Source organism: Pipistrellus kuhlii, unplaced genomic scaffold (assembly GCF_014108245.1).
Source record: "Pipistrellus kuhlii isolate mPipKuh1 unplaced genomic scaffold, mPipKuh1.p scaffold_m20_p_3, whole genome shotgun sequence".
Classification (NCBI taxonomy): Eukaryota; Metazoa; Chordata; class Mammalia; order Chiroptera; family Vespertilionidae; genus Pipistrellus; species Pipistrellus kuhlii.
The window spans coordinates 38,329,791-38,346,599 of NW_023425529.1; the positions used below are offsets into that span (position 1 = coordinate 38,329,791).

The 16,809-nt window shown below is 39.4% G+C and overlaps 1 protein-coding gene across 2 annotated transcripts in view; it reads left to right on the forward strand.

Annotated features, from left to right (window-relative positions):
* Positions 1 to 12,875, forward strand: part of TMEM117 (transmembrane protein 117) — a 411,244-nt gene extending 398,369 nt beyond the window's left edge. For both annotated transcript variants that reach the window (XM_036457197.2, XM_036457196.2), the window contains exon 8: positions 11,874 to 12,875. In XM_036457197.2, coding sequence (XP_036313090.1) covers positions 11,874 to 12,520 — 647 coding nt within the window. In that variant the 3' untranslated portion in view covers positions 12,521 to 12,875. The remainder of the gene's footprint in view (positions 1 to 11,873) is intronic.
* The last annotated feature ends 3,934 nt before the right edge of the window (positions 12,876 to 16,809 follow it).

A 16,809-nucleotide genomic window follows, 5' to 3' on the forward strand; every position in this document is an offset into this window, starting at 1 on the left:
TAAATCAATCAATTTGAGTTCAGGTCACATAGTGGTTTCAGAGTCCCCACTTAATCTCGGCAGCGTGCTCCCCTCCCGGACTTCTAAACAGCCATCATGCACATGGCATCGTCGTATCCCTTTGGGTGGGCTTTTGCCTGGACCATCTGCTCTTGCGATCAGCTCTTGTCCCATGCCATCATGGCACTAATATTGTCTCGGACTGAATATCAGAATCCCTGTCAAAATGAGACTGCTGGAGGGTAGACTATCAGGTTTAAAAGGGAAGGGGCAGATTCAGAGAAGCCATTGATTAGAAGAAAAAAAAAATCAAGCTGTTGAAAGTATTGAGTTCAGGACTATTTTGCATGTTTTTTTCAGATATACCGTCATTTAAAGACAGGGGCAGGTTTAAGTGTTGTGGCCCTCAAAACTTACACAATTTGGGATGCTCTGTTTAAAAACATGAAGAAGAAAGTACACCTGAGAATGGTAGTGAAGCCTTGGGAGGAGACCAGGCAGACAGGGGTTCCCGGAAGCTTCAGATTCCTTAGCTTTGAAGTAGACACTCCTATGCCTTTGAGTGTAAACCTTTGTTCGACCAAGTATTATTTTGCAAAAACTTAGTGGAGTCTGCAGGTTAATAAGTTTGCCAGGAGATGGAGATATATTGTGATTAAGGTTTTCGTGCAGTGTTTGCCAAATTATGCTGATTAGCATATCACCTGGGGAACTTTATAAATATACCGATTGTTGGGCCCCATTCGTAATGGTTCCGCCCAGTGCGTCTGCGCAAAAGCCAGAGACTGTGCCTTTTGCAAAGCCTCCCTGGGGATGCTGATCTTTGGGATCTTCTCAGTCCGATTGAGAAGACACAGCTGAGGTCAGACTGTCTCTGGAGTCTGGCCAAGTTTGCAAATGTCTGGGTGCCTGGTCCTCCCGGGGGGGCTTTTGAGGATTCTGCAGTTTAAATTATAAATACAATAGGGCTCATGTGGGCTTTGCAGTGAAGGGATTCATCAAAAACAAGTGAAATTTAAATTGTGCCAAGGAGATATATCTTTGCCCAGATCCACCCCCAATCACATTTCCTAGGAAGTGGTGATAGGAAAGAAAGTCCTAACTCCTCCCCTCTTGTTTTTGTTAGCTACTGTCTTTGTTCTGCTAGTTGGCAGAAGAGGTTGCTGAGGCCGCTCTGAAATGTCACCTGATCTCCTGTGAAAGGCCTTGGACTTCACAATGACTTTGTGAAATCCTTGTTTCTGGGCAAACCCTAAGTAAAATCTCCAAACCACGGCGCTCAGGGTTGTATTTCATAGGCTCAGTAGTTAGTAGCCCCCGACTGTACAAGTGCACTGCAAACCCTGACTTGCTCAGCTTCTCTGAGTGCTTCTTCCTTCCTTAGAGAGACGTCAGCGCTTTTCTTACTAAGCGAACATGGTATCATCACTGGGATGCTTAAGCGTGAAACCTTCTATATTCATCAACAGTTACCAAACTATAGTGTGCCTGAGAATCACCTGGAGAGCTTGTTTAAAAAAAAAAAAAATAGCCCAGCCAGCATGGCTCTGTGGTTGAACATCAACCTATGAAGTAGGAGGCCTGCAGTTCAATTCCCAGTCAGGGCACATGTCCAGGTTGTGGGCTCAATCCCCAGTAGGGGGCATGCAGGAGATACAGATATGTATATAAATTTATTTATTTATTTATTTATTTATTTATTTATTTATTTATTTATTTATTTATCTGTCAGTTGCACACCCAGAGTGGATGCCTGATGTATGTGTGCCACTGCAGGAATGAGTGGAAATGGCTGGGGCCTGCCTGGACAGGCTGACTTCATGATTCAAGGTCCCAGACCAGGCCTCTCAGGTCCTCCTCCTCCGCCCCGATGCCTGGGAGGTTGACGGGCCCTGCAGGCCAGCTGCGCAGGTTCACAGGCAGGCAGTGTGTGTGGCACTAAAGTCCAGGACAGCCACCCACAGCACAGATTGATCTCAGGGCCTCAGAGGATTTTGGAGCCAGAGCACAGAGTGTTGTGACAAAAGTAGACATGCAGGCCCTAACCGGTTTGGCTCAGTGGATAGAGCGTCGGCCTGCAGACTCAAGGGTCCCAGGTTCGATTCCGATCAAGAGCATGTACCTTGGTTGTGGGCCCGTCCCCAGTAGGGAGTGTGCAGGAGGCAGTTGATCAATGTTTCTCTTTCACTGATGTTTCTAAAGTTCTGTCCCTCTCCCTTCCTCACTGTAAAAAATCAATTTTATATATATATATATATATATATATATATATATATATATATAATATTTTATTTATTTATTTATTTATTTATTTATTTATTTATTTATTTATTTTTTAAGTAGACATGTTGGCACTCCAGAAAGGCCTGGGGACCACAGAAGAAACTGATGCTGATGTGGAAGGGATCCTTAGGACCCCCACATAGGGGTCCTAAGGATCCATGTGCTGCTTTCTCTACTGTGTGTGCTCTGCACTAGAAGAGGCTGGACAGGGCCTGCTAGGGTTTCCGAAGGATCCAGGATGGCCATACCCTGGCGTCAACCATTGCGCCTCTGTGATCTGCAAAGGGCATGGACGCACAGGGAGGCAATGGAGTATAGAGGTTTGGGCATAGGCTCCAGCTGCACCATTGACAGCTGGCATGGCCTTTGTCAAGCTCCATAACTGCTCAGAGGCTCAGTTTTCTCATCTGTTAAATGGAGACAGTACTGGTACTTACCCCTTGATGGCTATGAGAATTAAATTAATTAACATGTACGAGGCACTTAAAACAAGGTCTGCCATGTCTTAAGCACTCAAATTCTCACTGTCTTTACCTAAAGTTTTGCCATGGATCCATTCAGGGTGTGTGTATGTGTATGTGTGTGTTGTTGTTTGTTTGTTTATTTTTTAATTTAATTTTTTATTTATTTATTTTAAATATATTCTATCGATTTTTCACAGAGAGGAAGAGAGAGGAATAGAGTTAGAAACATCTATGAGAGAGAACCATCGATCAGCTGCCTCCTGCACATCCTCCACCAGAGATGTGCCCGCAACCAAGGTACATGCCCTTGACCGGAATCAAACCCGGGACCTTTCAGTCCGCAGGTCAACGCTCTATCCACTGAGCCAAACCGGTCTTGGCTATTTTTTAATTTTAAAAGAACATAAAACATTAGGCAGTCAAAGAAAGGCACCCTGATTATTTACCCAGTATTCTGAGTTCTCTACTATGACTGCGCTGAGTCCTCAGGAAGGGAGACTCTGACTATGGCAAGACTCGCTCCCAGGGAACTGCTCTGGATGGAGGGGGCTATGTGACACTGATGAGTTCCCATTCCCGTTTCAAAGCATTAGGCTTCGAGTGGTTTCTAATCCTGATTCCAAGCTAGTTTTCCTTATGCATGTCTGAGTTGTTGCATCTGTTCAGCTCCTCTGGGGCCCCCTTGACAGATGGTTTGCTGCATGCAGTACGTATATCATCGCTATCTAAGAGTGTGTTCAAATATTTTTTTTTCTGGGAATTTTTATTTCACTAACAAAGCGGGGGAAAGGTTAGCGATTAGGTCACCCTGGTGCTTTTAGCCCAACCCCAAGTAGATGCTAAATGCAATGGTGTAATCCTCTCCTCTGCCCCCTTCTCCTTTACCTGTAAGGTGAATGCGAAGATGGATTCAAAATGTGATGTATGAAGTCTCGAGAGGTGAGAGAGGAATGGCCTCTCAGTTCAATCTTGGGAGCTCCTCTGAGTCCTATTAATGCCAGTCTCTCGGTGGAAGCTCTGCCATCTGTCACCCCAGCCAGACAAAGGAAGGGTCCCGTTGGTGGCCATCATCTGAGTAAATTAGGCAGGGGCTGGGGCAAGGCCGGGGGAAGGCCTGTGCCTCTGCGAGGAGAGAATTCACACTGTTGGCACAATAATGCCCGCGGGAACCCTCTCTGCAAAAATGGAAAACGAGGAAGTAAACAAGCCTCTGTGGCGTCCGTGTTCTATTTCAGTGCCCTGCATGGCGGAGGGCACAGGTGCAGCACATGGCGAGAAGGGGGAAAACAATGAATAAAACCCTCGGCTTTGTTTCCAAAAGTGCATGATTTCTGGCCAACGAGTTCCCGGAGATTGTTTTCCAAAGAGCCCTCCTGTGTCAATCAGATCGTGGGATGTGCGAGGGAGGGCGGACCAGTGGTCCATCAGGCACAATATTCTGTCTGACAGAATTAGCGAGGGACTTGTTATAGGGAAACAGGATGCATCCTGTTCACCAGGAGAGTCCCCCAAGACCATGAAGTTATCGAGAGTACACAAGGACCTCTTGCTCTTCTCTCAGTTGTGATTTTTAAAAAATCTTCCCTGAAGCAATTTCCATTATCAACACATTTATACAGCTCTAAGAACTAACTATGTTTGCTGCTACCTAAAGCAGCAATTCATTTTATTTGTCCAAAGCTCATCTTCTTCAGGCCATAGTTGCTTCGCTCATAACCTGTGAGTCCTGCTGCCCTGAGCTGGTCCACTTTGCCCCTCTCCCCCAATTGAGGTGTCCGTATGCATAGATGAGGATTTTTGTTATAAAACTCACATGCTCCTCAGAAGCTGTCTTCGCACTGAGAGGAAGAACTTAAAATATATAATTAATCTATCTTTGACACATGAATACTTTATTTTCCAGTTTATATTAGATTTTTGCAATATCCCCGAATTCAAGAGATCATTATAACATATGTATTTGATTCCAAGGATAGAACTTTACTCATTGTATTTTTTTTTTTTACACACTATCTCAGAGCTTACCTGTTTGTTAAGAGGCATTTTCTGAATTAATTTGTGTCTACACCTAATCTAGGATCTAGGAAATACAAAAATAAACCTGACATAGTTCCCAGTCTCAAGAATCTTCTGTCCATTCTTCAGTACAACTAGATGGATTTTCTTCCTCTTTCATCATCACCAGTTTCTGCCTCTACTCATCATATCAGATTATGTCCTAAAGGAATAGTCTCCCACTTAGGAAGCAACAATGACCAGAGGGGCACTTTGAGAAGCTGTATTAATTAGCTTTTAAGTTTGAAGAAATACTTTACTAACTCAAGTAACTCTTATTAATTCAAAAAGTATTTAGTAAATATCTTCGAGTTTCTAAATGATCTCTTTCAGGGATCCAAGCACTTAATGTGGGTTCTAAATGTTCATAAATTCCCTAGGCAGGGCCTTAAAGAGATGCTAGTGCAGTGAGTCCTGTTTTCACTGCTCTTGTCTGGAGTGAGAGGGCATTGACTATGGCCAAGAAGCCTGATATAGCCTGATGTTATTTCTTTAATTATCCGAAACTCATCTTCTTCAAGGCCAGGGTTTCTTAGTATCCCATAGTGCAGTGTTTCCCAAAGTGTGGTACACGTACCTCCAGGGGTATGGGAAGAGTTTGGTGGGGGTAAGCATTGCACCAGGGTTTGGTGGGGATATGCACTGCACTGTGCTTAGCTGTGCCTAATTCTATGTTCTCATGAGTACAAGGGGTACTCAGCGTTACAAAAATTATAGAAGGGGTACACATATGTCAAAAGTTTGGGAAACACTGCACTAATTGGCTTTGTGGAAAATGACAGTGTCATGTATTTGTCTGGATGCCAGAGTCTGGCCCAGTGTGGTATCCACTTGGTGGAATGTGCCCACAGCACAACTCAAGCACTGTGCTAGCTGGAAACTACTGGGTTAAAGACTTTTTTAAAAATATTATGATTGACTATTTGAATCCTGAGAGTTTTGTTATATGGTGAAAATATCGGTCCTTTATAGGCATTTTTCTTAGTTGAAAAAATGACAGTGTCCTTCAAATTGTTGTCACTTCCTATGGCAAATAAGGGTGATATTTAATGGAGAATCCTTTTAAAACTTACTATCCCAGGATTCTATAGACTCCCACAAAGTAAAAAGATAAAATTATCATTATAATGTCATTTTTGACAATCTGTATGATTCATTAAAAACACAATATACAAGAAGGAGGTAATCCCACCAACAGCATGCAGGGATTTTGCATTAAAGGAGACAGTGAGATATTTCAACAGGGAGATTAATAGAAATAATGTATGGATTTGTACCTTGCCACCTTGCTGATTTACATTATGCTAGGTCATTGGAACAACAGGAGGAAATGTAATATTCCTCCTCTGATCAATGTTGAAATACCAAACCTCTTACTGTGGTTGGCTGTACACTCACAGCACACTTTGGGAAATGAAATAGAAGCACTTTCTATCCTTCCGTTTTTTGTGCCTTATATCTTTTCCATGCAAGGTATCTCAGGGACTCAAATTTAGTTTTTATGTTAAGCAGTTTTCTCAAAGTACATGTTTGTTTGTTTGTTTTTTTCTTTGTTTTTTTTTTTCTTTTTGAGGAAAGCTTTCTCCATCTGGAAACGATGTACTCCATCTTTTAGCTGCAATGGTGAGATTTCCTGACCCATCATAAAACATTAAAGTTTAGGCAATGTTTATTTCACAGACTCATCCAAGAGACTCTCAGGGCTGAGAATAAACCATTATCTAATAAAGAGGCAATATGCAAATTGATTGCCGTGCCATAACAGTCAAGATGGCTGTGCCCACAGCAGAGGTCGAGTTCCTATAATGAGCCTTAACAAGCAATCAACAGGAACCTGAGGCTGCGTCGGGCGGGCCAGGGCAGGGGACTGGACCTGGGGCTGTGCCCCCGACCTGGTAGGGCTTAACAGGGGACCTTGGACCACACACCCTTGCCTGGCAGGGCTTGACAGGGAACCTCAGGCCATGTCCCCTGGCCCAGGCCAAGAGATCTCAAGGCACACCCCCCAGCCCAGGCCAGGTGACCTGAGGCCGTGCCCTCCACCCAGTGGGGCTTGATGAGGGTGGGGGCTGTCTGGGTCTGCCTAGCCCAATTGGGGTAGGGCTGGCTGGGTCTGGATCTTGTGTGATTTCGAGGCTCATGTGGGTGGGCGGGGACTTGACTCTGGTTCCCGTGGCATGACTCAGAGTCTGACAGGAGGAAGATTTTTATATACATTTTACTAATTTTCTTTCATCTCTGACATTTCTATTATAGAGAAAGGGCAAATAGCAATATTAAAATATTTCCCCTAGTCAATTCCCTTTTAATGTGCATGAATTTCATGCATGGGTCACTAGAAAGGATTATGTATTGATAGCTCAATTCCCTCACCTTATAGACAAGAACAGCAAGGTTGAGTTGTCCCACCAGGTTTTGCTTGGGTTTACCACATCTCATAGGGCAAAAGTAGTTTGTTTGTTTTTTAAGGAGGAGAAAGCACTACCAAGGTAACAAACACTGTGTGAAAAAAATGTAAGGATGGATGTTAGAGAAAAATAGACATTCTTTCTCTCTAGAAATTGATAGAAGGACCAGAAGTCATGCCAAACAGTCTGGAAATAAACAAAAAGTAAGAGGAGCCACTTCTTCTAAATTTTCAGAAACTTCAAGTTTTGGCTGAATGGCTATGACAGTGAAGGGAAGGACAATACTATAGCCATAGAATAAGGAAATATATCACTAAGCATGCTACTCAATCTCCTCTCTGCCCTCTGTGCTTTCTCATTTCAACATGGCCTCTTGGCTGGGGTGGGCAGTAAGGCACTATCTCCTGTCCTGTAGCCTCAACATATGTGTATGTACGAGACCTTTGCTCAGGAGCAATACTGCTGCAACCTATAGAACAATGACCAATTGCTACAGGTTTTTAACATATTACATATGATGATTCACAGAGCATCTTAACTAATAATAAATAAGCATGCAAATTGACTGTACCACTGCTATGCCCACAGCCAATCAGGAGTGAGTATGCAAATCAACCCAACAAAGATGGCATGTTAATTTGCATATGCAGGCACAGAGCGGCCAGGAGGGTGGGATGCCTGCTATGAGGTTTGGGGAATGGCAGAAGGAGCTACAAGAGCAGTGCTCCAGCTAGGAGTGAGAGCTTGCAGGCTCCCAGGCAGCCTGGAGTGAACCTAGGGGAAGGAAAGCCTATTCTTGCACAAATATTGTGCAACAAGCCTCTAGTATTTTCATATAGCTACACATTGGGACCTCTTAGGTAACTGCACAATAATGTCAGTACACAGTAATTCATTCTGATTTATCCAAACTGGTCACCTTTAATCTTTGTTACAAACCCTTACATACTCTTTTCTCCCTCTGCTCTGCCACTGAGATCCTATAGTAACTGGGTTAAAGAAGTAAAGAAATTGTAAAAATAATATCAATACTACCCTAGATTTTTGGCAAACAATATATTTCAGAGAACTTCAAATAATAACTTCTCATTTTATCCTCACAATAATCCTTTGATGCAGTTACATTGGTATTATTCTCCACTTCACAGAATAAAAAAAAAAAAAATTGAAATCACAGAACTAGTGAGTAGAAGGATTTGGGGAAAGAGGAGAAAAATCATAAAACTTGAAGGCATGTAGTTCAATGTCCTCAATTTGAAAATAAAATATTGAGGTCTGGAGAGGTTAAACAGGTTACTCAAGGTTGTATTATTCAAGTTCAGCGTTAGAATGAAATCTCCATCTGTGGATTTCCAGCCTGCAGCTTTTGTCACGAGGGTATTCCCTCTCACAAATGAGTAAAGATGTGTGAGAGCAGGGTGATGGTACCCATTAACTGATGCATTTTTAATGTGCTTCCCTTCAATCCCATCTAAATATTCAGACTTCAGGTCGCATAAGAAATAACGTACAGGGATTCTTCAGTGTCAAACTTTAGTGGTCAAAATGACCCAGCACCATTCGTCTGAGATGGTAGAAAAATAATTTTAAAGTAGGAAAAATAGCTCTTTCTATCTTCAAGGTTTCCTAGTGTGATCAGTGTACATAGCTCCATTTTTTTTAAAAGGATTGACTTTTTAAAATATATATATTTCTATTGATTTCAGAGAGGAAGGAAGAGGGAGAGAAACATTATGATGAGAAATAATCATTGATTGGCTGCCTCCTGCGCGCCCTCTACTGGGCATCGAGCCTGCAACCTTGGCTTGTGCCCTTGACTGAAATCTAACCTGGGGCCCTTCAGTCTCCAGGCCAATGTTCTATCCACTGCGCCAAGCTGGTTGGGCCATAACTCCTTTTTTATTCTCTGACTTTTTTTGTTTTTGTTTTTTCCTTTGTCTTGAAACATTTGCTGAGCATCTTTTCCCCACCAGAAAAGCACTTTTCTCCAAGCTCCATGGGCGTCCCTTTCTTCTCCCTGATTCTGTGCTGCTGCTTATCTTCAGTTTCTGATCTCCTGTCATCACCATAGAAACAGGGACCCTTTATGGAGGCCCTTGCCCTGTTCAGGAGTTTATCAAAATGACCTAGAGGGGGAACAAGTCTCTCCAAGGGCCCATTGTGAATCAAAAAGGTGGTGATCAGTCATCCAAGTTCAAGGACCTCTTCCCCTCATCATTCATTCTGGCTTTGTAACACATAGAATTCACAGCAAGGAACAAGTAGAAATCTACAGCAGAGAAGCACCCAGAGCGCCTCTCAACTTACTTTCTATCATGGAAGCTGTACATCCATACCTCCTGAACACTGGATGAAAAATCTCTGAACGTTTTCATTCCATTGCTCATTCATCCCCTGCTTTTCTTTCTTGCAGTATTCTTCATTCTTTTTCTTCTCTCTCCTCTCAGCCTCTTTTTCCCCCCACATGACCTGATTTTTATTTTATTTTATTTTTTTTGTATGCTGTTCTATCTACAACATAGTAAAACAAACTAAAAGAAATGAGGAAGTTTCTAAACTGCTCTCTATCCTGCTTTTCTTTCAGGGATCACATGGGTTACTATTTCTTTCAAAATCCTTTCTATAGAAATTAGCCTTCAGTTTTTATTCCATTTTCTCAACATCTTCAGCATTTATGGTTTGATCATTCATTAGGCACCTCTCAAATGTGGCTTCTTATTTTATTATTATTATTATTATTATTATTATTATTATTATTATCTATTGATGTCTCTCTCCTGTTTGTCTAACAAATGATGGGTTTCTCCCCTGAAGGCAGAAACATATATCTCAGCATTTCCTAAGGTATCCTAAGCAGAGTCTATTATGAGCACAGTAGATGTTTGGTAATGATGCTCACCTTTGTACTTGATTGCATTTTTCTGGCTTTAGTTTCCTGTATTTGCTTCTCGTTGATTCTTAGTGAGAATTAGTTTCAGGTTTGAAGATCCAGGAGGGCATGAGTGGCTTGAACTTCACAGTGCCCAACATTGTAGATGTCTTATCATATCTGGAAATGTTTTCAGTGTTCCAACCTACTTTCTAATTTAGGTGTGCAAAATAATTCATTCAGGCAAGAGCTTCCATTATAAATATTATAAACCCTATAAAGTTGAATAATCTCAAAACAGGCACAGAGTTATAATGCCCCTTCATATAGTTTACATAAACTTTCTTCATAGAGAAAAATTGTACCATCTCATGCAAATGAAGACATTATCATGGCTTAGGCAAGGCTTTGATGATAATAATAGGAACAATTATAAAATACCTATTACACTAGGCACTGTACTTAGCATTTAATAATTTCATGAAAAATGCTAACAGCTTTAATAAGTACTATTATTTTCTGCATGCAAAGAAATTGGGGCTTAGAGAATTTAAATAGAGCCAGGATTAAAACTCTTCAACCTTGCATGTAATAGGAACTTGAAAATGTGTAATGATGATGATAAAATATTTCCCTAAACTCCTCACGAAGTTTTCTTTTAATATAGCTATATATTCTGTGAGAGTACATATTGCAAAATACATTTTTATCATTCTTGTTTTAGAAAGTTTGCCCAAGATCATAACTCTCTCCTTTCTAAAAAGTTATACAATCAGGTGAATTAGTAATTTAATAATATTCAAAACTATCTTCAAGTACAAAATAAAAAAATTGGCATTATACAAAAAATAATTAGAACTAAAGCTTCTAGAAGCTGTTTCATATGTCACCTAATTTGCTATGGAAAATCTGTGAGGTTGGTATTGCTATTTTATTGTAATAAACTTGATACTGTCAAACTTGCTATAAATGATGATTATAATAAAAATTACAATGGAATGTAGTATTCCTTGAAAGTTTTTTTTTCCACATTTTCCATTTGTAGAAATAAAGACATCACTAGATAATATAACTTTTAAGAATATCTTATTTATATAAAAATTTAAAACACTACAAAGACATCATGGTTACGATCTCTCCAATTCATGTCTTCTAAAACAGTCTATTAGGAGTAGTTATATTTATATGTCTAATAAATGCATTCTGTTCAATGAGAATTTGATGTAGTTATTTTTAATGTCTTGAAGTGAATGCTCAAGGAGTATTGATTTGAATCACATCAACTAATGGTTTAATCAACAAGTCACCTGCAAACAGCAGTGTGAATTCAATTGATATGCTGCTGTGCTTGCATTGCAAAATGATTTATGTCTCACCCAGACACTATAATAAAGCTCTAAGAGATATTGAATTATAGGTTGGCCTTTCCTAAGAATTTTATCAGAACTTTGTTTCTAGACATTAAGTGAAATGTTCTAGAGAATAACCTACATCGGCCCAAATTTGAATATAACCTGTGGAGCCTATAAAACAAGGGGATTTAATCTGGTTAATATAAATACCACATATTACTGGCTGAGGGACCTACAGTTATGTTTTCTTATGCCTACCATCCATTTAGAAAATTCCCTTTGCCAATTTTCACTTAATGGCCGCATAGCACTCTCAAAAAGATGAATTGTTAACAGGTCTAAAACATTAACAATTTATATTATTATACCTTTTTATTGGAGTAAACTGTATGGCAGTATTATGGGCCTTTTACTAATATGCAGTATTTCTTTTTAAATGCAGGTAAATGGTTTAACTATGGGATTATCTTTCTCGTCTTGATTTTGGATCTTAACATGTGGAAGAACCAGATATTTTATAAGCCTCATGAATATGGACAGTATATTGGCCCAGGGCAGAAGATATATACAGTTAAAGACTCAGAAAGTTTAAAGGATTTGAACAGAACCAAGCTATCCTGGGAATGGAGGTCCAACCACACTAATCCTCACACGAATAAGACCTATGCTGAAGGAGACATGTTCCTCCACAGCAGGTTCACAGGGGCTAGCCTTGATGTCAAGTGTATGGCTTTTGTTCCAAGTTTGATAGCTTTTGTGTGGTTTGGATTCTTCATTTGGTTCTTTGGACGGTTTTTGAAAAATGAGCCAGGCATGGAGAATCAAGACAAAACGTACACCCGCATGAAAAGGAAATCCCCATCAGAGCATAGCAAAGACATGGGAATCACTCGAGAAAACACCCAGGCCTCCGTGGAAGACCCTTTGGATGACCCTTCTTTGGTTTGCATTAGGTCCGACCTCAATGAGATTGTCTTCAAGTCTTCCCACCTAACGTCTGAAAACTTGAGCTCTCATTTGAATGAGCCTACCAGCGCAACAGAAGCTGACCCTGATGCAATAGCTTCAAAAAGTACACCCACGAACTAGATTCACTTACTTGGATACAGCAAAAAAAAAAAAAAAAAAAAAAGCAACCCTGAGTATACCTTTCAATAATTAGTTTTTCTTTTTGTAAATGTAAGGTCTGCTTCGTGTTAGATAGAAAAATACAAACAATGCCACAACGGTGCTCAACATGCTTTTTCTAGGAGTCATTGTTTTCTATTTGTATGATGATACACGTGCCTACTATATATCCAACAACCTTCTAGAGATTGCTTTTCACAATTGCACAAGCTATTTATTGACTTTATGGCATAGTAGAAGATTAGCTGATTACCTGTGTATCTGATGTTCAACCATAGTGGTGCCTTGAGACATTAAACTGTTTTTAACTGTACCAGAAATGAAGTGTGGAAGAGTTCTCTAATCTATGTCACATGTGATATATGTGTGTGTGTGTGTGTGTGTGTGTGTGTGTGTGTGTGTGTGTGTGTAGTTATTTTGATATATACTTTGTGTCTGAGCAGAAAAGGGGGGTAGCCTCAACTGTGGCTCAGAAAATATCTCTTGGTTTCTTATTCGGCAGCGGGATTGGTGACTTTGATAGCTGGGCTACAGAGATGCGTGGTGATTACCTTTTAATTTTTATTGGCTGTCCACCAAATGCAAGCACAGAGGCTAAATTCTGTAACAAAAGAACGGTAATCCAGCACGGGTCACTACTTGTGAAATGTGACATTCCCCAACCAGTAATAGCAATTAGATGATAATACTTAATTATGTTTTCCTAATTAAAGATAAATTGCTACTTGATTAAAAATGCTGCCCTTCACCTTCGGGAACAAAGGTTAAGAGGCACAGTTGGATGAACTCTCAAATTTGTTGGCATTTACACAAAGCCCTAGAAAACCAAGGAACTGAAGTTTTAATCATGTGAGGGTTGCACAGCCTACCATCTACAATATTTGTACATCTTTCTGTAAATATGGCTCTGGACAGTAAAAATTGAAAATCAATACATGCCAACCCTGAGCAAGGGAACTACTCTAAAAGTCATACAAGGGAATCTTGTGAGGTAGAAAAGACCATGTTTAGTGGCTTGTTTTGTGTGCATGTTTTTTTTTTTAATTTAAGAATTAAACATTTTATATTAATAATCAAGAAAATTTTATATCAGTAACTATGTGGTGTCATTTTTGTTTATAATAGAGGGGTTCAAATGTATCTTACTTTACCAACAGCCCCTCCTTCCATTTTTCTAAAATCCATGCCAGACAAGTTAAGAAGTTAAGAAATGGAACATTCCCAATTTGTCTTTAATTCCCTCTCCCCCCCCATAAATTGTGGTAACATGTTTCTTGAGGAGATTGGAGAAGATCATTTTTAAGGCAAAACTTTTTTTTTTTTGTCACATACTAACACAGCTGTAATTTATATTTATGATTTTTTTTAATCTCCCTTGTTTTTGATCTACTTGCTTTTAAGCTTGCCATCATGCTGAATTTAACACAACTCTGCATTTATCTGTCACTTGAGAGCCAACTTTTATAAATGTTTCTACAGTTGTTTACGCAGCAATTGGAGCCATGCACCTGCTGGTTTTTCTTTACCTTTAATAGCCACGCATGGGACTACTTCAGATCATGAATATCTCTGACACTAAAAATACAGAGATCAAGTTCACTATAGTAACCTATTGACCACACTGTTCAAACAAACTTATCCCTGACATGTTGTTACATTGGCCATTACCAAATTAGCATAACATAGAAGACTCTAGGATATGGGAATAATACCACCTAGAACTATATTTTTATTTATTCTTACAGAATGAAGAAGAAGTAAATTTACTTAGAAAGTGTTTATTGTAAGTATATAGTGTTTATTAAAAAAAAAACACAAGAAAGATGAACAAACAATAACTCATAAACACAGACACCAGTTATGGGAATTACCAGAGAGAAGGGAGTTGTGGGAGAGTAGTAAAAGGTAAAGGGGGTCAAATATATGGTTACCAAAGAAGATTTGACTTTGGGTGGTGGGTATACAATATAATATTGTATATAGATAATGTATCATAGAATCATACACTTGAAACCTATATAATCTTCTAACTAATGTTACCCCAATAAACTTAACAAAAAGTTAAGATGATAAAAACTAAAAATAAAATCTTAACATAGTAGATGCTTAAAAATATATTATTTGAGAATACTTATGTGGGTATTAAGAAAAAAGTATTCCAATGGGGGCATTAATTAGCAAAAGTAAGGTAGGGGGAAAACACACAAAACCTTAGAGCACTATGCTTCTGTGTTTCTATGAATTAATGAGAAAAGCTATCAACTGATATGAAAATATATCTTTAAAATTTCCATAAATATTAGTAACAAATGGAATAATTTCCAGGGATGGCACTTTAATAGCCAAACAAGATTTGAACTTTCAAAGGCTTCCCATAGCCAACTGTATATACCAATCAAGACCTTTTTATCTATACACTAGTCTCCTTACTCACCCCCCTCACCCCTATCTTTTTTGGATATTGTGTACTTGCACTTATAACAATTAAAAATTAGAAAATTAAAAAAATCAAAGTTAAAATTACACCTATTTATGCATAGTCTTAGATTCTGAGTTATATACCAAAATTAAAATTATACCCATTCATGCATAGTCTTAGATTCTAAGTTCTGTAGTCTATGACTCTATAGAATTTTTTGGACTATTGAGAGAATTTTTTTTTAAGATGTGCAGTAAACTGAGAAAATGAAGAGTTTTTTTAAAAAGGATTAAATATCACTAATCAGATTCTAAAGAAAGCACAACAAATATGATGCCTTAATTGCAGTGGTGCTTAAGGAATATAAACAACTACATTTCTACTGTTTAGTAATTACAGTATTTTATTCTGGCAGAAATGGCATTAATTTAACATGATTTTAGTATTCTACATTATAAAGTATTTCATTAGTAGTTTAAATGGAAAATGAAATAAATGTCATGAAATTAAGCCTGATAATAAATGCATAGACATAAATCTCATCATCACATGACCACTTGTTGTAACTATAGTTAGTTACCTCATCTTCCCCCTGTGGTGGTTACTTATCACGTTCCCTTATCTTTTAGCACATCTTAGATCACCAGTGAATCTATTAGAAATATTAAGAATCATCTCGTTCCCATTTGCTCTAAAGTCAGCCAAGCATGAAATCTTTTACTTTTTAAAGCTCAGATTTCACAAGTAGTTTCCAAAAGCACTACTGGCTGCCCTTATGATGGAAAGAAGTCATCCAACAGACACACAGATTTGAGGTTGGGTGTCTGTACCACTGTTGAATCTCACCACTGGGCTCCATAGCAATTGCTATGTTATTTGGCTGTCCTGTGAGTCCCAGACACAACCCACTATGAAACATGAGAAAGATAATGTGAATGAATCACTCTCAGCTGTCCCTACAACTGACAGCTCATGATGCCAGCTGGATTATCTGACAAACACTCCACACCTCAGCACCTCCACACACACCCCATCACCTGATCATCTATCTCCTCACTCTAAACTGATCCCTATTTTTAATTAAAAATATTGGTTAGGCATTCACTATCTGGGTATTGTGTTTTTGTTAGCTTTTCCTGCCAAGACCATTAAGCGGCTTGCTGGTCTGTCTGGTCTGATTTCCTCCAGCTTTTCCCCTCAGAACCAACTCTAACCTCTTAGCTACACTCACTTTTAAAAAGCAGGTGGAAAGCAACTTAGTTGTGCAACAAATAAACTGGCACTTTCCTCATTTATCCCTATTTTTATGTTTAAATATGTTTTAGTGTATAGGCTTGACAAACAATATATGGAACCAGTATTGGAACCAATACAGATAAGAGAATTGAGGTAATAAATGTTTGACTTACTATCATTTAGGGCTAGAACTGGTTTATAATTTAAACAACTATAATAGAAAGTTTAGATGCATTTGCACCTCACAAGCCACTCATGTTGAAGATAATTAGGAAAAGAGGTGGATATCTATATATATTTAAAACCCTAATATGCAAATAGAATGGCAAAACAACCAAACTACTGAACAACTGGTTGCTATAACATGTGCTGACCACCAGGGGAGCATGTGCGGAACATGGCAGGCATTTGCCATGGTGGTATGGTGAAATAGGTGAATAGGGACACCAGACCAAGGCAGGGCACCAGTTGCTGTCATGGGGGGGTTGGGGTGTAAGGAGGGAGCCTTTGGTGGTTACTGAAAATTATTTGCTCCTATGTGTCGTTGTCCCACCGACACTCACGCCTGCTGCCATTGCCAGCCCCACTCTCACCC